Source organism: Staurois parvus, unplaced genomic scaffold (genome assembly GCF_062004578.1).
Source record: "Staurois parvus isolate SC_StPar_1 unplaced genomic scaffold, SC_StPar_1.0 ptg001098l, whole genome shotgun sequence".
NCBI classification, from domain to species: Eukaryota; Metazoa; Chordata; class Amphibia; order Anura; family Ranidae; genus Staurois; species Staurois parvus.
Window position 1 is genome coordinate 272,952 of NW_028318894.1, and position 25,990 is coordinate 298,941.

Below are 25,990 nucleotides of genomic sequence, written 5' to 3' on the forward strand. Positions count from 1 at the left end.
CTGGGCAGTATTTGGGACAGGACCCCATTGTCTGGGACTGAAGATCTGGCTCTATGTCTGTTTTTATGGTCGACTTGTGAGATTCCATTTGTGATCTTTTAATAAATGTGATATTACGGTAATGCACCCTCTTGTGTGTTGTCTTTGACAGTTCCTAGATTTCCCCATCTGTGGAGGGCTGAACCCCATCAAGTGACAGATACCATGTGGAATTGTGAAGCACCAAAATTTAAGCATTGTGTTTGGCAACATTTGATTGACAAGGCAGGCAATATTCAGAGTAATCAGGGTCCAATCCCTGGCCCAAAGACAGGCAGAGTTCAGAGAGTAGTTGATATCTGATGCAAGGTCATAAATAGAGGAATCCAAACAGAGGAATCCAAACAGCAGAGCAGGACAGACAGACAGGGAGCTTAAACGTGTATTACACACACTATCACTAACATGAGACTGTAGGTTTGGCTGGCTTAAATGAGGTTTGGTCTCCACCCAGAGACAAGCTGCATCATAGCTAGAACCAGGATGCTGTAATGGGACCATTAATTGTGATTTATCAGAAGGACTAGACGTTCCTGACATTAGCCCCCTCTGAGGAGGAACCCATGGACACTTAAAAGCATGCTGGGCATCTGGCACAGGACCATCAGGGTGGGCATATGACAAAGGACCATCAAGCTGGGCTTCCAGTAAAGGAGCATCATGCTGGGCAATGGTCAGGGGATCAGCAAAGTCAGGTTGGTTAGCAGGCAGAGAGTTTATGGATCCAAACTGGACAGCAGAGAACCTGTGACATCAGGTTAGATAGCAGGTGACATGGTACAGAAGTCAAGCTGGAACACAGGCTGGATGCAGAGTGACCAGAAGAAAAAGTTGCGGGCCCAAAAATGGCTGAATGAGGCAGTTTATCCAAAGGCTGGATGGAACTTCTTAGATAGGTTTCAGCAGTTGCAGTAGGGTGAGGCCCGGTTACTGAAAGTCCCAGAAATGAAAAAGGAGGCTCAATTGGCCTGGGCTGAATCAGAACAACTGGTGCAAAGGCAGACTAGACCACATTGGCAGGTGTAGAGACAGACTAGACCACATTGGCAGGTGTAGAGACAGACTAGACCACATTGGCAGGTGTAGAGACAGACTAGACCACATTGGCAGGTGTAGAGACAGACTAGACCGCATCAGCAGGTGTCGCTTGGGGTTGGGGTCTAATGTTTCGTGTGGTTAGGGGTGCTAAGGGGTCAAGAGCGGCTGGCAGCGAGTTGTTATAGACAGTAGTGGCCAGGTCAGGGCAGGATAGGGGAAGGATACTGTCATAAAGTTGGTCAGCTGCAGAGTGGAAGGGGGTAGTGTCCAGGCTGCGGAGGTTTCGGCTGGTGATGGTTTGACGTTTGGAGGGGTAGGTTTTAAGAGGACGAGGAGATGGAGAAGGTGCTGAGGTTGTGGTCAGAGAGGGGAAAAAGGGTGTTTGTGAGGTTGTGGGGAGTGCAAAGATGAGAGAACACAAGGTCCAGGGTGTTCCCGTCGGAGTGGGTGGGGGAGTGTATGCACTGTGTGAGTGCAAAAGAAGAGGTTGGGTGGAGGAGTTGGGATGTAGCCGGGTTATTGATGTTAGTAGGGATGTTGAAGTCTCCAAGGATGATGGTGGGCAGCTCAGAGGAGAGAAAGAAGGGTAACCAGGTGGAGAAGTCGTCGAGGAAGCGGGATACGGGTCCAGGGGGCAATAGATAACTGCGATCCTCAGGGGGATTGGAGACAACAGTCAAATGCAGTGGGCCTCAAAGGAGGAGAAGGATAGAGAGGGGGGTTTGGGAGGACTTGGAAGGTGCTCTGTGGTGACAGGAGCATACCAACCCCACCACCTTTTCGAACGCTGGGTCTGGGTGAGTGGGTCCAGGTGAGAGCTCCATAGGAGAGAGCTGCAGGGGAGGTGGAGTCAGTGGTTTGGATCCAGGTTTCGGTGATCGCCAGGAGGTTGAGGGAGCGGGAGACAAAGGTTGTGGATGGCGGTAAGTTTGTTGCAAACCGAACGGGCATTCAGGAGTGCACGTTAAATTGGAGGGGTGGTTTTGGGGAGCAGGGGGACCGGTATTAGGTTGAGGGGGTTGCGGCAGTTCATGGAAGTAGGTAGGTGCCTTGTGGGTGAGTGAGGTCCCCTACTGTTAGGAGGCAAAGAAGGGTAAGAAAGGTGGCATGGGTGCTGGATGACAAGAGCGTGTGATTCTACCATTGGTGGTGTTCGGGGCAGTGGGAGAGTGGAGCAGCAGGAGAAGGTGGTGAGAGCCATAGAGGGGAGAAGGAAGCAGTGAGGGTGTGATGTATAGTTGTGTGGGAGGAGCGGGGGCATAAAGAGAAGAGATTTTGGGTACGGAGGAGAAGAGTACGAGGAGGAGGAGTACAGGTGCTTAGGGAGGTAGACGAATAGGCGGACAAGTGAGGTGGAAAGTCTCTCAGGGCGCTTGGTTGTAGATAGTCGGCATGTAGTGGCGTATTTCGTAGCTGTACCTTTCCGTGACAAGAGTTCTTGTGCTTAGGATCAGGATGGGTAGAGTTCTATTCGGCCAGTTGTGGTCAAGGGTAGTGTCAAAGATCACCCTGTCATGGATCCACACACACGCCACGCCTACAGCGACTAGCTAACTGAGACGCACACGTGCGGCCGTGACAGGCAGGACAAGAGGGGATAAAGGGGACTTAACTTGAATATCTAAAAACTGTATATAGGATCAGCCGTGATACCTTTTCACAGCCCGCACTACCTTTGGCCACCAGTAGATGGAGACTCCATTCCAATCCAGCTGACTGACCACACACACTGGCAAATAGGAATCTTACATACAACCTGGTGCACTGATTAGAGTCGAGGACCAGTTTAGTAATTACACCCTCCTAAGGTCCCCCCAGCTACCTACAGCTTGAACCCCAGCATTAATCACCCTTCCACTGTCCACACCCCCCTGCACCAGACACACCACAAAAGGTAGCCTGCCACCACCCAACAGTTTATCCGCAGAATGGTCTGTTGAGACACCACACACACACAGATCTCTGGCAGATCTGTTACCTCTGCAATCTGCATACAATCTGCCCACTCGCAGTGCAGTTGCATACAGATTGGCAATGAGCTTGACCGAGCGTTTTAAAGGCACTAAAATACAATACAATATAACCCAATCTAATCTCTCCAATCTAATCTCTCCGATCTAGTCTCTCCGATCTAATCTCTCCGAAGATATGAGCACGTGCTTAAATACTCAGAAGTTCACTAATTAATTTTAAGATTTAATTTCCCAAAGTGGGCGGTGCATAAAATATGTACAAAATATAAAAAGTTACAGAAAATACAAAAGATATAAGAAGACACACAAATGACTAATTACTATAAAATAAAAAGGGAATAAAAGACAGTATAACACTTTACCCTGCGGCTGGAGCAAGCCAGAAAATTAGCAATCCATTGGTCAATCGAACCAGCTCCGCACGAATCACCCATGTCCAAATGTCCGTGTACTCAATTTATTGGGATATGGACATGGGCGGGACATTAGTCTTCAGCCAATTGACCCTGGGGGAGGTGGTCCTGACCTGCCCACAAGAGGTACTGTGTGTGGACCTGCCCAAGTTCAATCGGGCCAAGACTGGCCTGAACACCAAGTCGGGGATTGGATTTCTGACACCAGCGAATCAGTCCGATCGCGACAGTACCAAACACTGTTCGACTGTCATGATCCAGCGCCACCTAACCATTCCATGCATTTTCCTGGTATTTTCCCTAAGCCACAAATATGATTTTGTTTGTGCAAATGCAGTGCACAGCATGCCCTGCACAAAGGGAGCATGTTCATATCTCTCCAACTAATTTTCCAGCTTTATAGGAGATTAAACATACTCCTTTGATGAATGCATGACTATACCTATAGGGCTTTCCACATCTGGCAGCTGCCCTGTCTGCTGTAATTAGTTCCCAAACTGGTTTTCCCAGCAGGTGATAATCTAATTAACACAAAGGTGTCACCTCCAGGAGGCCTGGCTTTAGACTAACTAATGCTAATTGATGACTACTGTCTGTAATGCCTATTCATTTCCCTAATGTCAAGGGACTCAATATACATCCTTAATGAAAAGGGCTGTTCCTGAATACATATTTGTAATGAAAAGGCCTGACCTAATCTAATTACTCAACCTGCTATGGCTATGATTCCATATTTCCACTGATCAAATCTTTCGTGTCCGTTACAAGTAGTCAAGCGTCAGATGGACTGTGGGTCAGGGCAGGGTTGTCCCGGGGTATGCGATGGTAGGCCTCACCAGGTTGAGATCGTCCATTGGGCTCAGCAGGTCCTGGCAGGGTTGCGACGTGGAGGGCGGTGGTAGGCTTCACCAGGCTGGGGTCATGTGCGGGGTTCAGCGGCGTGGAAGTAGGGTTGCCTCATCAGGCTGGGATCATCTGCTGGGTTCAGTGGCATGGAAGTAGGGTTGCGACGTGGAGGGCGATGGTAGGCCTCACCAGATCGAGATCGTCCATTGGGCTCAGCAGGTCCGGGCAGGGTTGCAACGTGGAGGGCGATGGTAGGCCTCATCAGGCTGGGGTCGTCTGCTGGGTTTGGCGGCGTGGAAGTAGGGTTGCGATGTGGAGGGCGATGGTAGGCTTCACCAGGCTGGGGTCATTTGCTTGGTTCAGCGGCATGGAAGCAGGCTCGCTTCTGGTCCTTTAGGGTGATGGAGTCCCAGGCAGAGCGGGCGTAGGCCCCTGGATCTCAGCAACAGGTGGGGCATGTGGGTCCATGACATCCAGGCCAGGAAGATGGCAGCAAAGAAGGCCTGCAGTGGAGGCCTGCAGGAGGGGGCACAGGGGCAACTAGTTCACCCCCTATAGAAAGGGGGCAGATGGGGTAGGCCTCCAGGCCTGTCGAGGCCACTCTTCCATTACGCTGGGCCTCCAGGCCTTATTACCGACTGTGTGGGCCTGGCGTGATCCCCAGAGCCAATGAGGAGGCTGGGGGGCCACACACAGAGCACCCCAGGAGCGGGCCCAATGGAAGGGGGTGGCGCCTCGCTTCGGCCTCGCTCCGGCCATGGCAGCAGGAAAGACCGCGGCTTCACAGGCCGCAAACTGCCAGAGCTCCACCAGAGAGACAACACACCCAGCACCCCTCCTTGGGTGTCAGGCAGGGGCCGCAGGACCTCCGGTGATGTACAAAGTATAAAAAGTTACAGAAAATACAAAAACTACAGCACAGTGGCTAAATGGTGGGGCAGCACAGTGGCTAAATGGTTAGCACTTCCGCCTGGCAGCACTAGGTTCATTGGTTTGAATCCCAGCCACGGCACCACCTGCCTGGAGTTTGCATGTTCTCCCTGTGCCTGCGTGGGTTTCCTCCGGGTGCTCCGGTTTCCTCCCACACTCCAAAGACATGCTGGTAGGTTAATTGGATCCTGTCTAAATTGTCCCTAGTATGTGTATGTATGAATGTGAGTTAGGGACCTTAGATTGTACGCACCCTTGAGGGTTAGGGACTGATGAGAATGTACAATATATATGTAAAGTGCTGCATAAATTGACGGCGCTATATAACTACCTGAAATAAATAAATAAAACTACAAGAAGACACACAAATGACTATTCACTATAATATAAAAGGGAATAAAAGACAGAAATAAAACTTTTACCAAGATTTATCCTGCGACTGGAGCAAGTCAGAGAGTCAGCAATTTGTCAGTCAAATAGAACCGGCTCCATACGAATTACCATGTCCATATCTCCAGTCCTCACTTTATGGGAATATGGACGTGGGCTGGACATGAGTCCTGGGCCAATTGACTCTGGGGGGGTGTTCCTGTACCCGCCCACAGGCTGTTCTGCGTGCTGAACTGCCCAAAGTCAATTGGACCAAGACCGGCTTGAATCACCAAGTCGGGGATTGAATTTCCGACACCAGCGCATCAGTCGAATTGCGACGGTACCAATCACTGTTCCACTATCGCACTCCAGCTACACATAACCATTTCCTGCATTTTCCTGGCATTCTACATAGACACAAATATAGTTTTTATATGCCGATGTAGCCCACAGAGTGCCCCATCAGAAGGAAGTATTTTCATCTCTATGCAACTATTATTTTAGCTTTTATGAGGGATGAAACATACTCCTTTGATCTATGTATATACTTTTAGAGCTCCCAAGACAGATCGGAGCCCCCCTGGTGTCATGAAACATCTGAATTTCTCTTTTAAACTTCAGGAAGATGGCAAAGTCTGATTACATACAGTTGACACAATCTTATTAGCACCCAGGTGCCATTTCCAGCCTGAGGAAGCTCTGTCTCTTTTCAGATGCTAATGGGTGACCATGTGCCTCTGTCTGTGACTGAATATTTCTTTCATGATAAGGACTGAACTAAATTTATGATTACATATTGCTACAGGTCACATTTCAGCTACTCAAATCTGTACATTTATGTCACAGTACTGTCTGGACATTTGGGGGGATTTGTACCGTACTGACATTTGGGGGGATTTGTACTGTCTTAACATTCGGGGGGATTTGTACTGTCTTAACATTTGGGGGGATTTGCACCGTCCTGACATTTGAGAGGATTTGTACTGTCCTGGTATCTGGGGGGGATTTGTACTGTTTGGACATTTGGGGGGATTTGTACCGTCCTGACATTTTAAGGGCCTCAAGAAATGATGTCGGTACATTAGGATTGGTCAGTTTTCAGTGATCGGTACCATAGTATGTAGACTCTATAACTTTCTCATAGACTATATAATATACACAAATTTTGGCCAAAATGAATGAAGAAAAATTACTTATTTGTAAAATGTTATTACAAAAACTAAGAAAAATGATTTTTGCAAAACGTTTAGTCTTTTTTTTTGTTGATACCTAAAAAACAAAACAAAACAAAAAAAAAACACACACACACACACAAGCGGTGATTAAATACCACCAAAAGAAAGCTCAATTTGGGTGAAAAAGATTATACAAATGTAATATAGGTACAGCATTGCATGATTTGCACGAGTAATTGTCATTCAAAGTGTGAGAGTGCTGACAGCTGAAAATTGTCTGTGGTGGGAAGAAAGTGAAAGTGATAATGAGGGAGGAGTCAATAACCCAATGATGGTGGTCTTCAGGATCAGTCCAGTCTTCATCTTGGTTGTTCTCCCTCCATCCTCACTCTCTGACCTCTGGTGGGGCTCAGCCCCGCTGTTCTTCATGACTAAATCATGGACTAAATAAGGAAGTGCAGTACTTCTTGTGTTGGGAAGATGGCGATGAGTGATAGAGGGGGTGGGGACCCTCGTCCTATAATACCCTCATCACTGTCCCTCCTATAAAAGACAGTTCTGGTTGTTTCCTCACTCTCTGACTAAGGTCCATGAATAAAGAAATGAGCTGGTAGGGGGTCAGAGGAGCCATTTCCTAGTTCCCTTGAGGGTGGAATTGTAAGCTCCTCAGAGACCAAGCTGCCTGATGTGGGCGGAGTCCTGGTTTGGGGGAACCAATCAGCTCCTGTCTAGTAATCCTCTTTGTCTTTGTATTTTAGTCCATGGCCGGGAGATGAGGAAAACCTCAGAGGATTGTCTAAATTTGTCTCCAGACTGGAAAGTAGAAGATGAGGACATCACACAGTATAGTCCAGGAGAAAACCCGGCTCCCTCCAATGTCCATCCGGCACCACCCAGTGTAGATGGACCATCGGATTCCTCGTATCCTGAGGACCCTCAGACTGTGCGGGACCGGGCCGGCCTTCCAACAGGGGAGAGCTTCTCCTGTACTGAGTGCGGGAAGTGGTTCCATTTCAAATCCAAACTTAACGTTCATAAAAGATCTCACACAGGGGAGAAGCCGTATTCTTGCCCTAAGTGCGGGAAATGTTTTTCACAAAGGTCCAATCTTTACAGACATCAGAGATCGCATACGGGGCAAAAACCGTATTCCTGTCCTGAGTGCGGGAAATGTGTTTCAAATAAGTCATATCTTTGCACACATCGAAGATGTCACAGGGGGAAGAAGCTCTTTTCCTGTCCTGAGTGCAGGAAATGTTTTTCACAGAAATCCGATCTTTACAGACATCAGAGATGTCACACGGAGGAGAAGCAATATTCCTGTCCTGAGTGCGGGAAATGTTTTTCAAATAAGTCATATCTTTCCACACATCAAAGATGTCACACGGGGGAGAAGCCATTTTCCTGTCCTGAGTGCGGGAAATGTTTTTCACAGCAGTCCCATCTTTACACACATCAGACATGTCACACGGGGGAGAAGCCATATTCCTGTCCTGAGTGCGGGAAATGTTTTTCACAGAAGACCAATCTTTCCAGCCATCAGAGATCTCACACGGGGGAGAAGCCACTTTCCTGTTCTGAGTGCGGCAAATGTTTTTCACAGAAAACTGATCTTTACAGACATCAGAGATGTCACACGGGGGAGAAGCCATATTCCTGTCCTGAGTGTGGGAAATGTTTTTCAGTGAAGTCCAGTCTTTACACACATCAGAGATCTCACACAGGGGAGAAGCCATATTCCTGTCCTGAGTGCGGGAAATGTTTTTCAGACAAGCCCAATCTTTACAGACATCAGAGATCTCACATGGGGGAGAAGGCATATTCCTGTCCTGAGTGTAGGAAATGTTTTACAAGGAAGTCCAATCTTTACACACCCCAGAGATCTCACACGGAGAGAAGCCAGTTTCCTGTCCTGAGTGAGGGAAATGTTCCTCACTGAAGTCCTGTCTTCCTGTACATCAGGGGTCCCACACAACCCTGGAGGTGTATTAGTGCCTTGAGTGCAGGAAATGTCTTCTAGATGAATGTTGCTGGACATCCCAGCTCTCATGTGGGGAAGAAGCACACCCTGATATACACCTCAGATATACTCCATGGCTGATCTTCATCATGGAAGAAACAGTTCATAAGGAGATGAGAGGCCCCCAAAGACATGGATGAAGTGCAGTAAATGTCGGGGTGCAGAGTGGTCAGTAGATCCTGGAAATGAAGGACACAACTTCAGCCCTTCTTGGGTGTCGGAGTTGTGTTTCCTGATAATGATATAGCGGGTTACAGAGCTAGAAGCCGGGAGAGCCCAGATCTCGTTATCAGGGAACTTTACACAGACAACAAGAACTTCTGAAGTTGATGTCCTTCATTTCAAGGCTCTACAGAACAGTGGTGACCCCGAAGCGTCTCTCTGTCTTCAGTCCATCCTTCTCCCATCCCCCAACAGGAGGGAAGGAGAACTCCGCCCCAAACTAGGGGGGAACTTTCCTCTCATTTCCCTTTGCTTCTGTGTGGGTTTGGGTGGTTGGAGGAGTGCGGCACGAGAGGGAACACAGCTTGTTGTTCTATGTCTACATATGGGGTCTGGGTAGAGGGGATCCACCGGAAAATATTTCTACTCTTTGATTTTGTGCAAATCGTTTCTGTTTTCACTTTGAAGGGTGATATTATGTGTGGTTTGTAAAAGGGATTGGCCCAATAGATACCACCCCACTTAGAGAATAGATGAACTAATATGACCAGCATTCATTCAGCCATGTCACATGTTGGGATCTTTTCTACAATACTTTGTTATAATAATGGAACACGTTGTGTATTGTATTGTACACCAATAATAATGACTCCGCCCCCACATTCCAGACAAGGGATCTTCCTGACCAATTGGATTCCTTCCTTTGTTATTTCCTGATTCTATGACTGCAATCTTGTTAAAAGTGAAATTATAAAAAAAATGTATTGAACAGGAAAAAATTGTGTGTGTGTGCAATGATGACAACGTTGTGTATCCAGAAACGGCTGGTCGGTGACACTTCCATATACAGCCCAATGAAGTGACAAGGAAGCCCTAGAACCCTTTGGAGGAACCCTGGCTGAGAAAGGCTGGACTAGGCAGTCACATATCTCTGCCCCCCTTGCAGGGTTCCCAACCCTCCGTGACTTTTATTACTGACACAACATGAACATTTACTGACGGAGGACATGTTTTTCCTGACATCCTGAAAAATGACAGAACTGTTAGGATGTCAGACGATGGATATTGAATCCATATAACAGGACATGTGATCACTGACAATCCCCAGAACAAGCCATCTGCCTGGTTTACACCTAATAATTCAATCCATGGTGACCACAAATCAGCCCAATGCAGACACATGAAAACCAAGTTCTGCTCGGCATGCCATGGAGAGTAATGGGCACGGTCAGATGGGAGGGGCTTAGAAGAGGATGATGTCACAGACCCGCCCCCTGATCACCTACCTCTAAATGAAGAAAGCAGCTGATTGGGTGAGTCCACATTGCTGTGACCTCCATGCTTAGCTTCACAGTGCGGCAATGTTACCTTCACATGCCGAGTCTCACAGGTGGCACCGCCTGTCATCCATTGTGCTGAAATGTCATTGCAGCAACTCAGAATGGTCCTCAGTAGTCTGTATGGCCCCCATGTGCTTGTATTCATGCCTGACAACGTCGGGGGAGGCTCCTAATGAGATATCACCAGCAAGACTCCCATCATCCATCCATTACACATCTGCATCAGAGGCTGGTCAGGAGCTCTGAGGAAAGGGATTCATCCCCGAAACACATCAGCCATTTGACCGCACTGACACTTGGAACACCTTGCTTGCCGTTGTGGCCATCGTCATTATGCAAATGATTTTTAGATACATGCTTCACCTGTGAGTCTGGTTTTATTTTTCACTCCTTTCAATAAACCTTGGATAATGCACAAGGTGTGTGCGCCTCCTGTTTATTCTCTATCTAGTGGCTGATCTCCCCGTCTGAGGAGGGCTGCACCCCTGAAGCATTTCCTTTGGTTGTCGCTGTCCTGGTTCCCTTGGCTTCCCTTTTGGCTGTGCATATCCTGAGGCGCTGGAGAGTACATATGATATCCGGTTTGGTTGCAACCTGGTGGCGTCGGATAGACCAAAACATGATATCCTAGAGGTGTTCTGTTGGATTTAGGTCAGGTAAGTGAAAGGATTGATTTTCTTTTATCCCCTCAGAGACCCCCGGTCTGTGGAGAGATTCCTGGTTTATCAGCAGAATTCTGGGAACACCCCTGGAACACGGAAATAACGGCAGCTTATGTTCAGAGATGTTGAAAGTTTATTAGACATTACTAAGATTATATAGGATACAGAAATAATAAGGGAGGGGGGGAGCGAGTTCTAAAACTGTAACTTGTAAGTTTCCATCACGAGCTGACTACATGAAACATGACATATACATTTCTTGGTATAAACTGTTTTTGCTAGCTTTCTGAGAAATAGCCGGGCAAAGAAAACTTCAGGGGCATGTTATCATTGTTTATACATCCTTCAGCAAACTAAAACTTCTAATATATCTGCAAAAAGCTAACTTAATACTTAAAATGGCGTACATCAACACAATGGAAGTTATCTAGATCCTTTCAATCCCCTCTTAGATCATGAACATGATCTCAATTCTTTACCTCATTCATCTTTTTGTACATAGCCAGATAACCTTCATTTGTATTTTGCGGCTTGGTAGCTCTAGCAATGCAATATAATAAGCATTTAAAACATAGATATAAAAATAAAACAAAAAACAATATCATGACTATTCTTACAGCGATACCTTTCATCCATGAAAAGACGGAACCAAATCCTGATCCTAGCCAATCAAAAGGAGTCCATCCATCTTTTCCTATAGCTCTAGCTTCTTCCATTAAACCATCTACCTGTTCCCTGTGTTGCTTTATTATTTCATAATAATCTGGAACAGTCATTGTGGTATTATATATCCAAGTACAACATTCAGAATCCTCTGTCATCTCACACAGACCTGTCAGAGCAGCACTCATGCTTTCAATAGCTAATTCTTGCATCTCCAGCTGTTCTCTAATAGCTCTGGTCTCGGTATTTAGCAACCCCATGTCCTTAGAGTTCCTCTCCAGTATATCATCAATAATGTTTGTGTAATTATTTATTTTGTTCATGAGTGTTATTCCCCATCCCGTGTAGGTAGGGAACCATGACCAAACCTTATCACCTGTAGAGAATAGATCTACCTTTTCTTGTTTGGTTTCCCTTCTTTGTCTCAGAGTTAGTTGGTGTTTTGGGTATGTACTGGCTTTTACCTGATGTTCCTTCTGGTCTATAGCTGCCATGATTGGCACTAATTGGGCTACATAGCACCAGCCCTGGACATTACTCGGTATCCAAGGGTAACAGATCTTACCACAACAGATATAGGTATTGTTTCCCAAGGAAATTGGCAATTTTTGTATTGCAGAGTGAAATTCAGGGGTGACAACAAGTGTGAAATGAAAAAGAAGTTTTCCAAACATAGTTTTCCCCACATTATCTTGTATCCCTTCTAAACTTTCATTCAGGGCTCTACCATTTACTTGCCAGAGTTTCACAGAAGAAGTTCCATCCCTCCTTCCAGGATCAGATATGTTTAATATGGACTGAGAGCACATTCCCTTTCCCTTGTGGGAAGTATTCCCCAGTCTAAAACACCAATCGGGGAGTTGAGTGACTCCCAGAGTTGGAAAAGATATGGCGGCATTAGAAGTAATATTGGTCAAACCAATACTTACATTCCCTGTTATTAACAAAAATATTTTGACTGGAGCGGCCAGAAGAGGAATTTCCTATGTGCTCGGATGTAACTTACTACAGATCCAACATTTATCAGAACCTGACTTTTGAGCATAAGCAGATTTAAACTGCGTCATCAACATTTCCCTGAAAAAGGATTGTTCTCTTCAAAACTTCTTTTTGACTTTCTTTCACTTTTGGTTATCTGAGTCTCATTTAAATCTAGTCCTTGACCACAGATACCTTTTATTAGACCCAAGTCCTCAGGGTGATAAATACAGTTAGTTATGATCCATACTGGCAGGAAAAAGAGCAGTCAGTGTGACCAATAGGACCCAGATCTTCAAAGCACCATGAGGGGCAGTAAGGAATGTCATCTTCAGGGCCTTTCTCACCGACTTCACCCGCTCTTCGAGGATTTTCTACTTGTCCTTCACCTCCTTTTTCCGTTTCGTATTTCTCAGGTGTTTGATTCACCTTCACTCGACTAGCATGGATCCAGGACTGGGAATTCTTCACCAGAACAGCCGTTCTGGTAACCGCTATCACCGTAGTAGGTGGTCCAAAGGGGTAGCCTTGCTTCTTGTCTTTAGCGAGTTGGCGGACCACTACGACATCTCCCACTTGGAAAAGGTGTGTTGGTTCCTGAAAAGATAAAGGAGAGGTGCGAGCAACATTTCTTTCAATCTGATCTAAAGTCTGAATCAATTTTCTCACATATTCTTGTTGTACCAGGTCAAGGTCCCCTCTTTCTAACATAAGTGGCTGTCTAGCCCAAGGAGTGGGGAACGGTCTTCCCATTAATATTTCAAAAGGAGATAACCCTGTAGTCTTATTAGGTGTCATTCTTACCTCTGCTAGAATTGCAGGTAACATCTTCTTCCAGTGGGTATAGGTTCCTCCAGTGGCCTTCCTCAACTTATCCCTAATTGTCCTGTTCATCCTTTATACTATACCCCAACTTTGAGGATGATAGGGAATATGAAACTTCCAATCTAAGTACTTTTACCAGGTCTTGGCATACCTTGGCCACAAAGGCTGGTCCACTATCAGAATTTATCTGCAGCGGACATCCCCATCTGGGTATTATCTCCTGTGTAAGAATTCTGACTACAGTCTGCGCGTCTTCTTTATTAGTGACAAATGCTTCCACCCATCTGCTGAACATATCCACCATTACCAACAAAGACTCTTGCCTCTGTCCTGTTTTTGGCATGTGGGTAAAATCTATTTGTAAATGGGTGAAAGGTGTAGTTGGGTACACTAGATGCTGGTGTTGTGATTTCTTTGGGTTCTGTGGATTGTTCCTTATACATGTAATGCACCTGGAAACATATTCTTTCACCAACCTAAATAAACCTGTAATGTAAAAATCCTGCAATAATGTTTCACATGTTGTTTTCCATCCTCTGTGTCCTAGACCGTGGTACTGTGCAATGAACAATGGGGCACTTGACATGGGAATGCATGGTTTCCCCTCTAAGCACACTAGACCAGAAGCTGGATCTAGTTGTGCTCCAGAACCATTCCAGTCTGCTAGATCGACTTTTATAGCAAATGTTTGTAAATCTGCATACATCTGGTCATGTGGGGTGGTTGTGACGCCTGAAGTGGACATAGGCATCTGTTCACTGGCCACCTGTTGTAATGCAGCTTTCTTTGCTACCTTATCTGCTAATACATTTCCTTTGGCAATATGATCTCTGCGATTTGTATGTGCCCTGCAATGAAGAATGGCTAATGTTTTTGGTAACTATGGCTTTGAGTAGATCAGATATCAAGGAAGAGTGAGATATGGTTTTGCCATCAGCAGCAATGAATCCTCTTCTCTCCCAAATGACCCCAAAATCGTGTACAGCACCATGGGCGTACTTGGAGTCTGTGTAAATGGTGACATCCTGTCCTGCAAATAATTGACATGCTCTTGTAAGGGCAATCAGTTGGGCTGCTTGGGCTGACTGATATGGGATTGGCTTTGCCTCGAGTATTTTGTCAGGAAGTTGCACAATGCCGTATCCAGCATGGTAAGTATTATCATTTGGCCTAGAACATGAGCCATCTACAAACACATCTGGGGCCCCATCAAGAGCCACAGCTGACATGTCGGGCCTAGGGGAAGTGTCTTGCTGTATGTGGGTTATACAATTGTGTTCTGGTGCCACTTCATCCTGTTCCCCCTTTAGCCCCAGTAGGGCATTCAAAATTGGAGCAGGACCTGAATTTACTGAAGAATATTTAATAATCAAGTTGGGATCAGATAGAAGAATCACTTCATATCCGCTCAACCTTTGTGCTGACATGTGTTGAGTGTGTATGTTTTTCAGTAGTAAGGACACTTGATGTGTGGTGTGTAGGGTAGTTTCATGTCCCAATGTGAAAGAAATAGCCATCTCCACCACCATCACGCACAATGCAACAGCTCTCAGACAGGCAGGCATGCCCTGAACCTGAGTTGGCACTACTTTGAAAAAAAAACTACGGGCGGAGCTTGCCTCCATGTTCCTGAGCCAGGACCCCCGCCATGGTTGTACAATTTTCCCCCGCATACAGATGAAACATTTTCTTATAGTCAGGTAGTCCAAGACCAGGGGCCGTTACCATAGCATTCTTCAGGTACACAAAGGCATCAACCATTTCATTTGACCATGTGAGAATGTCAGGTGATTCTGAAAGTGTGGCAGACCTCAGAGTGTGATCATAGAATGAACAATCAGGTATCCATTGGCGGCAGTAACCAATCATACCAAGAAAAGTTAGCATGTCCTTTTTTGTTTGTGGGCGGGGCAGACCCACGAGAGCCGCAGCTCTTTTGTGACTGACATTCCTCTCACCATGACTTAGAATAAAACCAAGGTACTCAACCTGTTTTTGGCAGCATTGCAGTTTCTTTTTAGATGCTTTGTGACCATTCCCTGACAACCATTCTAACAGAGACCAACTATCCTCCTGACTGGCCGCCTGACTTGAACTACAAATCAATAGGTCCCACATATATAATGAGGACCGAACCATTGGGAGGGGTCCAGGACCTCAGTGTGGTCTGGAGGGCAAGTGAGTAGACTGCAGGCGAATCTACAAAACCCTGGGGCATTCTACACCAGCTCATCTGGCAATTTCAGAATATAAATACAAATAGCGCCCTCATCTGGTGGTCCACAGGAACCAAAAAAATGCATTTGTTAAATCAATCACTGTAAAATATTCTGCATCGGACGGAATGGAGGTGAGGAGTGATGGGACACCAGGCACTATTGGGGCTATTGGAACCACCAAATTATTTATGGCCCTCAAATCTTGTACAAACCTGTAAGAGCCATCCGGCTTCTTAACAGGATTGATAGGTGTGTTGTAAGGAGAAACAGTTTCTTCTAAAATACCCGTCTCTAAAAATCTTTCCACTAGAGGAGCAATCCCTTCCTCCTTCTCTGGCGACAATTTGTATTGCCTCTGTTTGTAGGGCAATGCCCCTTCCTTGAGTGTGACTGTGTATGGTGTACATGAAATTAATCCTACATCCATAGAATTTGTGGCCCAAACTGGATGTGTATGAGGAGGGGGTGTAATGTGTGAGGGATGACTCTCATCATTGAAATAGGTGGGTATAATGGGTACTTTGGAGGATCTGGCAACTATACCTCCTTCTGATGTTACTCTCAGAGAAATCCCTAAAATTCCCATAAAATCTCTCCCTCTCTCGGGAATGGGTCTGTACTTCCCATGGCTTCTGTCCAACCTGCCATACAATCCACCCAGCGATTTATTAAATAATAGTCCGTTCCACAAACTCTAGCAACATAATCCTTACAATTTTCTCTTTTCTGGGGGACCTGGTGGGTAACTACCTCCTTGACCCATATTTAGACAGTGGATAAGATTATCTATCTTACCTTTTTATAATCTTATTTTGTTCCACACAACAAATTATCTTATACTTCTACGAGACAGAAAGAAAAAGCAAAAGATAAACCAGAATCTGCTCCACAGACTTATTAACCTTTTGATAACTTCCCAAAAGTTATCTCCTCACTGTTCTACCTGTTAGGAATGGGCTCAGCACAGGTGGTGCTGGGGCTCAACTGCCTTGTGGGCTGCAGTACCAGTGTTGGCCAGCGGGTGCTCTCAGCAGCAAGAATCTCACTTCTGCAATCAAGCCATCACCTGAGACTGATTGCAGGAGGTGTATTTAAGCAATGGCCAGGCCTGCAGTCAGTGCCTTGGTGTTTGTTCCTATGAGCCCCTGTATCTGCATTCTGCCTGATCGTGACTCTGCTAGAACTCTGCCTGCACTGACCCCGGCTATTCCTGACCACTCTCCTGCCTGCTCCTTGGTACCGTCTGCCCGATAGTTACTGACCCTGCCTGACTGCGTTTGTGTTCCCGCACATATTGTTATTTATTGAAGGTTTGGTTTTTGCACTGTGTACTGTATAATCTTAATAAATTATATTGTTTTATACCATACTTGAAGCCTGCGTTTCCCTGTGTCAGTCCACACATCTCTGGTCATACCTGGATCCCTAACACTACCAAAGGACAGTGTGTTCTACCAAAGAACAATCTGTGTTTTACCAAAAACACTCTTTTTTTTATATATATATATATAGTGCACTCTTTTGTAACGCTATTAAAGAGTTAAGTCTGCTTACCAAAAGCAGCTACAGGTTATCACGGGTCTATATAGACAATACAGAATGATTCAAGACCTTCCCTCAACACAGGGCAAGAAAGAGCTTTTGGTCATAAAAAGACAAAAGGTTTACTTACCAAGTGAGGTGGGTGGTCATCCCGGGCTGAGCCCCCAGCTGAAAGGATGATTTTCTTATCCCCTCAGAGACCCCCGGTCTGTGGAGAGATTCCTGGTTTATCAGCAGAATTCTGGGAACACCCCTTGAACACGGAAATAACGGCAGCTTATGTTCAGAGATGTTCAAAGTTTATTAGACATTACTAAGATTATATAGGATACAGAAATAATAAGGGGGGGGAGCGAGTTCTAAAACTGTAATTGTAAGTTTCCATCATGAGCTGACTACATGAAACATGACATATACATTTCTTGGTATTAACTGTTTTTGCTAGCTTTCTGAGAAATAGCCGGACAAAGACAATGTCAGGGTCATGTTATCTTTTGTTGATACATCCTTCAGCAAACTAAAACAGTTCCATTAAACTTCTAATATATCTGCAAAAACCTAACTTAATACTTAAAATAGCGTACATCAACACAATGGAGGTTCTCTAGATCCTTTCAGGCAGGACTCCATTTTTATTCTTCTCCTATCAATGGCCAACACGGTCCCACACTTCATCTATGTCTTTGGGGACCTCTGATCTCCTTATGAACTGTTTCTTCCATGATGAAGATCAGCTATGGAGTATATCTGAGGTGTATATCAGGGTGTGCTTCTTCCCCACATGAGAGCTGGGATGTCCAGCAACATTCATCTAGAAGACATTTCCCGCACTCAAGGCACTAATACACCTCCAGGGTTGTGTGGGACCCCTGATGTACAGGAAGACAAGACTTCAGTGAGGAACATTTCCCTCACTCAGGACAGGAAAGTGGCTTCTCCCTCGTGTGAGATCTCTGATGTCTCTTAAGATTGGACTTCACTGAAAAACATTTCTCACACTCAGGGCAGATATACGGCTTCTCCCCCATGTGCAATCTCTGATGTTTGTAAAGATTGGACTTATCAGAAAAACATTTCCCGCATTCAGAACAGGAATAAGGCTTCTCTCCTGTGTGCAGTCTCTGATGTGTGTCAAGATGGGACTTCCCTGAAAAACTTTTCCCGCACTCAGGACAAGAATATGCCTTCTCCCCCGTGTGAGAAATTTGATGTGTATAAAGATGTGACTTCACTGAAAATGATTTCCCACACTCAGGACAGAAATGCGGCTTCTCCCCCGTGTGCAGCCTCTGATGTCTGTAAAGATGGGAATTGTCTGAAAAACATTTCCCGCACTCAGGACAGGGATATGGCTTCTCCCCCGTGTGAGATCTCTGATGTGTGTAAAGATAGGACTTCTGTGAAAAACATTTCCCACACTCAGGACAGGAAAATGGCTTCTCCCCAGTGTGCAATCTCTGATGTTTATAAAGATTAGACTTCACTGAAAAAGATTTCCAACACTCAGGACAGGAATATGGCTTCTCCCCCGTGTGAGATCTCTGATGTATGACAAGATCTGACATTTCTACAAAACATTTCCCGCATTCAGGACAGGAATACAGATTCTCACATGTGTGAGATCTTTTATGCATAGTAAGTTTGGATTTAGAACAGAAACCCTTCCCGCATTCAGTACAGGAGAACCTCTTCTCTGTTGGAAGGCCGGCCCGGTCCCGCACAGTCTGAGGTTCCTCAGGATACGAGGAATCCGATCGTCCATCTACACTGGGTGGTGCCGGATGGACATTGGAGGGAGCCGGGTTTTCTCCTGGACTATACTGTGTGATGTCCTCATCTTCTACTTTCCAGTCTGGAGACAAAGTGAGACAATCCTCGGAGGTTTTCCTCATCTCCCGGCCATGGACTAAAATACAAAGACAAAGAGGATTACTAGACAGGAGCTGATTGGTTCCCCCAAACCAGGACTCCGCCCACATCAGGCAGCTTGGTCTCTGAGGAGCTTACAATTCCACCCTCAAGGGAACCAGGAAATGGCTCCTCTGATCTCCTACCAGGTCATTTCTTTATTCATGGACCTTAGTCAGAGAGTGAGGAAACAACCAGAACTGTCTTTTATAGGAGGGACAGTGATGAGGGGATTATAGGACGAGGGTCCCCACCCCCTCTATCACTCATCGCCATCTTCCCAATGTTTTCCTATGTTTATATATAGCAGTTGGAAGAAGATAGAGAGCAGAAGTCAGGAGTATGTAATGTACAACATAGAGTATATAGTGCAGGGGTCAGGAGTATGTAATGTACAATATAAATTATACAGTGTAAGGGTCAGGACTCATAATATTGGTATTCAGTAATCAGTGGAAGCTTAAATGTTTCCTGTAGACAAGTTGCAGAGATCCCACACCGCTGCCTCCCATCTCCTGAGACTGCACTCAGTGACTTAGGTCTGAGACACTACAGACATATCCCTCCACCCAGCACAGCCAGCAGATAACAGAGCAAGTAATCCTGGGAGAATTGTTCTGTCAGAAATCTTACTAGACCCAGGCATGGGGCAGAAGACCCAAAGCACACACCCCAGGTGCCTAGGTCAAGTAATGTCTATGGTGAAATGAACATCTTTCTGCCAGCTGAACCCCAGAACCTCCATAAATCCAGTCTAGATACATAAATTGTGTCTGCAGCACAGAGAAGGAAGATTATCCGAGAGAAATCCAGGAATACAGGACGGGGAACACAGCTCAGGAAAGTGACCAGGGGATTACAGGCTGATATCACCCAGTCCCCGCCCTACTCTGGACCAATCAGTGAGCAGTATGGGTGGAGGAATGGATTTAGTGTTCATGACCCACCTGTGCTGATCTCTGTAGGAGTGTCCTCCTCTATAAATGTCCCCGTTATTCCATCCTCCTCCATAGACTGCTGATCATCCCTCACATACGCCTCTTCTTCTTCTGCTTTACCCTCAACTTTGATGTCTATCAGATCTTCACTCTAAACCAAGAAAATGAGAGAAGAGGTCACCTGTAAAATATAAGCTCACATAAAAAATCCATATATTGTCCCAAGTCCATGCTCTCAGCCCCACCAACCTTGTAATAGTGAGGGATGGTGTGACCTTCCTGTGTGGAATCCCGGGAATACAGAGGACGGGGACATCTCTCTGGTGGGTTCCTGGTATTAGGTGGCTCCATCATATCCTTGTGTCCTTCTGAAAACTCCTCCATCACTCCATACTCCTCATCCTCCTCTTTATACTCTTCTTTAACATCAATATTATCATCCCCGAGGATTCCACTCTGAAAGATATAATAAAACATTCATTGTAACAAACATGCTGTGTATAAATCACAACTACCAATAATTGTCATCATCTACCTGATGATGGTGAGGGATGGTGTGACCTTCCTGTGTGGAATCCCGGGAATACAGAGGACGGGGACATCTCTCTGGTGGGTTCCTGTAGCTGGATGACTCCACCATGGTGTCCTGGTACAGATCTTTGTGTTCTTTTAGAAGCTCTGACTCCTCCATCCCCCCATCCTCATCCTCCTCCTCTTTCATCTCTTCTTTAACCTCAACTTTAGGATCTCTCAGGTTTCCACTCTGAATATATAATAAAAATGACATCAATGGTAACAATGCAGATAATGTACAGATCCTAATGATACTATCAGTGATTGTTCCTCATCTACCTGATGATGGTGAGGGATGGTGTGACCTTCCTGTGTGGAATCCCAGGAATACAGAGGACGGGGACATCTCTCTGGTGGGTTCCCATGACTGGATCCATCTGTAGGAAACACACACACTGACTGAATCCATTGTTTCTATGTGTTTATCAGATGGTGGGGGACCTAGGTGGATCCTCCGTACTGCTCTCTCCTTTACAATAAAGTCTCCTCTTACCCGGTGATGTGAGGGGCGGCTGATTGTCCATCATGACGTCCTTGTAGAGATCCTTGTGTCCTTCTAAATACTCCCACTCCTCCATGGAGAAATAGACAGTGACACCCTGACACCTTATAGGAACCTGACACACACAATGATACAGTCACCATCCAGACACATCCCTTGTCTGTTACTGGAGAATGTCCCAGAATTCCCGGCACCGCTCACCTCTCCTGTCAGCAGCTCCATCATCTTCTTGGTGACTTCTAGAATCTTCTGCATGTTGTGTCTCTCAGGGTTTAGGGAGTCACATGGAGGCACTGTGATGGTCATATGATCACCTGACTTCAGAAGAGGAAATCTCTGTATTGAGGAACCAATAGGAATATCATGTTAGACTCCCAGAATCCTCCTCACCTCTCCGGTCAGGTCTGTATTTTATTAATAGAGATGAGAGTGATGTCATGTGACCTCCCAGAATCCTCCTCACCTCTCCAGTCAGGTCTGTGTTTTATTAATAGAGATTAGGGTGATGTCATGTGACCTCCCAGAATCCTCCTCACCTCTCCAGTCAGGTCTGTGTTTTATTAATAGAGATCAGAGTGATGTCATGTGAGCTCCCAGAATCCTCCTCACCTCTCCGGTCAGCAGGTAGATGATCTCCAGGGTGAGGTTTAGTATCTTCTCAGTCTTGTGACTCTGGTCCTCCTCCATTGCAATAATAGATACGATGTAACAATTCTAGAGAACACTAGAGGGAATAACAAATAACTATAACCAATGGGTGTGCAGCATATACATGTTGATGCAGCCCGCCATCGCCTTACAGTAAACAGTGATCAATAAAAACCCTAAACATCTCCATCACCATAGTATGAATAAAAGCCAGGGTGTCCACCTCCATCAAAATACTACAAAGACAGAGATACCTCATGTGAGAGGTGGATTTGCTGCACAGGGAGACAGTGGGGGGACAGCAGCTGCCACACAGGGAGATAGTGGGGGGAGAGCATTTGCTGCACATTGAGATAGTAGGCAGAGTGAAGTTGCTGCAAGGGGAGATAGTAGGAAGAGAGCAGTTGCTGCACGGGGAGATAATAGGAGGAGAGCAGTTACTGCACGGGGAGATAGCGGGGGGAGAGCAGTTGCTGTATGGAGAGATAGTGGGGGGAGAGCAGTTGCTGAATGGGGAGATAAAAAGAGGAGAGCAGTTGCTGCAAGGGGAGACAGTGGGGGGAGTTCAGTTACTGCATGGGGAGATAGTAGGGGGAGCTCAGTTGCTGCACGGGGAGATAGTGGGGGGAGAGCAGTTGCTGCACAGTGAAATAGTATGAAGAGTGCAGTTGCTGCACAGGGAGATAGTGGGGAGATAGTAGGAAGAGAGCAGTTGCTGCACAGGGAGATAATAGGGGGAGAGCAGTTGCTGCATGGGGAGATAGTAGGAGAACAGTTGCTGCACGGGGAGATAGTGGGGAAGAGCAGTTGCTGCATGGGGAGATAGTAGGAGGAGAGCAGTTACTGCATGGGGAGATAGTAGGAAAACAGTTGCTGCACGGGGAGATAGTGGGGAAGAGCAGTTGCTGCATGGGGAGATAGTAGGAGGAGAGCAGTCACTGCATGGGGAGATAGTAGGGGGAGTTCAGTTATTATATGGGGAGATAGTAGGGGGGAGTTCAGTTGCTGCATAGGGAGATGAGGAGGAGAGCAGTTGCTGCATGGGGAGACAGTGGGGAGAGTTCAGTTACTGCACGGGGAGATAGTAGGGGGAGAGCAGTTGCTGCACAGGGAGATAGTAGGGGGAGAGCAGTTGCTGCACAGGGAGATAGTAGGGGGAGAGAAGTTGCTGCACGGGGAGATAGTAGGGGGAGCGCAGTTGCTGCACGGGGAGATAGTAGGGGGAGCGCAGTTGCTGCACGGGGAGATAGTAGGGGGAGCGCAGTTGCTGCATGGGGAGATAGTAGGGGGAGAGCAGTTGCTGCACAGGGAATAGTAAGGGGAGAGCAGTTGCTGCACAAGCAGATAGTAGGGGGAGAGCAGTTTCTGCAGGACATAATGGTAGTAGGGCTGTACAAACTAGAAGCAGGGTACACCAACCATTTAATGCAGCCACAGCACACACAGGAGGATAATGATTGGCTGAATACAGTTGCGAGAAAAAGTATGTGAACCCCTTGGGATTACGTGGAGTTTTGCATGAATTGGGCATAAAATGTGCTCTGAATGTCATCTAAGTTACAACAATAGAAGAACACAGTCTGCTGAACATAATACTACACAAACATTAGATGTTGCCATGGTTTAATTGCACATAACATGTAAACATTCACAGTGCAGGGAGGAAAAAGTATGTGAGGCCCTAGCTTAATGACTTCTCCCAGAGCTAATTGGAGGCAGGAGTGAGCCAACCTTGACTCCAATCAGTGTGATGATATTGGATGTGTTGCTGACAGCTGTCCTGCCCTTAACAAACACACACCTGTTTTGGGTTTACTGGTTTCAAGAAGCTCTGTCTGATGTGAACCATGCCTCGCAGAAAAGAGCTCTCAGAAGACCTACCATCAAGAATTGTTGACTTGCATGAAGCTGGAAAGGGTTACAAAAGTATCTCCAAAAGCCTTGATGTTCATGTGTCCACGGTAAGACAGACTGTCTACAAATGGAGAAAGTTTAGCACTGTTGCTACTCTCCCTAGGCGCGGTCGTCCTGTAAAAATGACTGCAAGAGCACAGCGCAGAATGCTGCATGAGGTAAAGAAGAATCCCAGAGTGTCAGCTAAAGACCTACAGAAATCTCTGGCACATGCTAACATTTTTGTTGACACATCTACAATAAGGAAAACATTAAACAAGAATGGAGTACATGGGAGGACACCACGGAGGAAGCCATTGCTGTCCAAAAAGAATATTGCAGCACGTTTGAAGTTTGCAAAAGAGCACCTGGATGTTCCACAGCACTACTGGCAAAATATACTGTGGACAGATGAAACCAAGATTGAGTTGTTTGGGAAGAACACACAACACTATGTGTGGAGAAAAAAAGGCACAGCACACCAACATCAAAACCTCATCCCCACTGTGAAACATGGCGGAGGGAGCATCATGGTTTGGGGCTGCTTTGCTGCCTCAGGGCCTGGACGGATTGTTGTCATTGATGGGAAAATGAATTCCAGAGTTTATCAAGACATTTTGCAGGAAAACGTACGACCATCTGTCCGCCAACTGAAGCTCCGCAGAGGATGGGTGATGCAACAGGACAATGACCCAAAGCATACAAGTAATTCAACAAAACAATGGCTGCAACAGCACAGAATACGCCTTCTGGAGTGGCCCAGTCAGAGTCCTGACCTCAACCCGATTGAAATGCTGTAGCATGACCTTAAGAGAGCGATTCACACCAGACATCCCAAGAATATTGCTACACTGAAACAGTTTTGTGAAGAGGAGTGGTCCAAAATGACTCCAGATCGTTGTGCAGGTCTGATCTGCAACTACAGGAAATGTTTGGTTGAGGTTATTACTGCCAAAGGAGGGTCAACCAGTTATTAAGTCCAAAGGTTCACATACCTTTTCCTCCCTGCACTGTGAATGTTTACATGTTATGTTCAATTAAACCATGGCAACATCTAATGTTTGTGTAGTATTATGTTCAGCAGACTGTGTTCTTCTATTGTTGTGACTTAGATGCCGTTCAGAGCACATTTTATGCTCAATTAATGCAAAACTCCACGTAATCCCAAGGGGTTCACATACTTTTTCTTGCAACTGTAAGTGACCAATCATCTCCAACTCCTTCACAATGGTCTTGGGTCAAACACCTCAAAAAATGATAATGAAAATGAAATCCCATCCTGTTTGGATAGACGACTTGTGGTGGTTTATGTAAGGATATATATTATTTATAAAGGGCGTGTCCCTTTCCCTTAGATGAAATATTACAGTGCCTCCAGCCGTTAAAATACGGCAAATATTTAGTGAACCAATAATTTGGACACCTTGATAATTTGATCACCACTTATTATTATACCTTGAATTCTTTTAGCCAATATGATTTCGTACCATACACACAAAATTTGCCTTATAATAGATAAATATAAAAATTTATTTATGTACAAAAATTATATATATATTAACACAAAACGCAAAAGACTGGTGATAAATGAATATTGGTACACACAATCAAAAATATACCCTACCAATGTAATATACAATAATGAGGTTTCTAACTAATTACATCAATATCACAATTTTTAAATGATCTGATTATTTATTAAATTTATTAATAATTAATAATTTCGAGTATCTCAAAGGTTATATTCTCACAAGCCGTGGCCATAGGATTGCAAGAAGCAAGCCCTTGATATATTATACTCTGATTATTAATATTCAATAATTTATGAAATATGAAAAAAAATTATAATATGGCAACAAACAATTTTTAACAGTAAAACAGGATCTCTCTACATATATCTAACTACCCAATATTGTTGTGATACACTCAGGTAATTTTATGATTCTACACAACAGAGAAAATAGGTAATACAAAATCAAATAAACAATCTCACCGCACCCGGCATTCAGACTAGGCAACTCTCCCGTGGATTTAGCTGGCAGTGGAACGCCTTTAGAAATGATATTATAGGGCAAGTGATAGATATTTAGTATGGGAGAATGTAGGAAGTTATAAGGATAGAGGTTTAGAAATTTAGTAAAGTTTTAGGAAGTTTGAAAGTATGGAAGAGTAGTTATTCAGAATCAGGTCTTTCTTCAGTCAGGTTTTCTTTTGCTGAGGTCTTTTCTTTTGATGAGTTTTTTTTTTGATGAGGTCTTTCTTTCTTAAAGGTACAAGGGCTTTTATACCAACTAATCCATTGTTCTAAGATACCTTCCCACCAGGCTTCTT

The 25,990-nt window shown here is 45.4% G+C and overlaps 1 protein-coding gene across 1 annotated transcript in view; it reads right to left on the reverse strand.

The window, feature by feature from the left end:
* Positions 1-21,449, reverse strand: part of LOC149440265 (uncharacterized) — a 206,032-nt gene extending 184,583 nt beyond the window's left edge. The window contains exons 1-4 of the mRNA XM_089658832.1: positions 21,320-21,449; positions 21,110-21,188; positions 20,884-20,993; positions 20,142-20,194 (exon numbers count right to left, since the gene is read on the reverse strand). Of these exons, the coding sequence (XP_089514958.1) occupies positions 20,142-20,194; positions 20,884-20,993; positions 21,110-21,188; positions 21,320-21,424 (347 nt within the window). The 5' untranslated portion in view covers positions 21,425-21,449. The remainder of the gene's footprint in view (positions 1-20,141; positions 20,195-20,883; positions 20,994-21,109; positions 21,189-21,319) is intronic.
* Between the last annotated feature and the right edge of the window lie 4,541 nt (positions 21,450-25,990).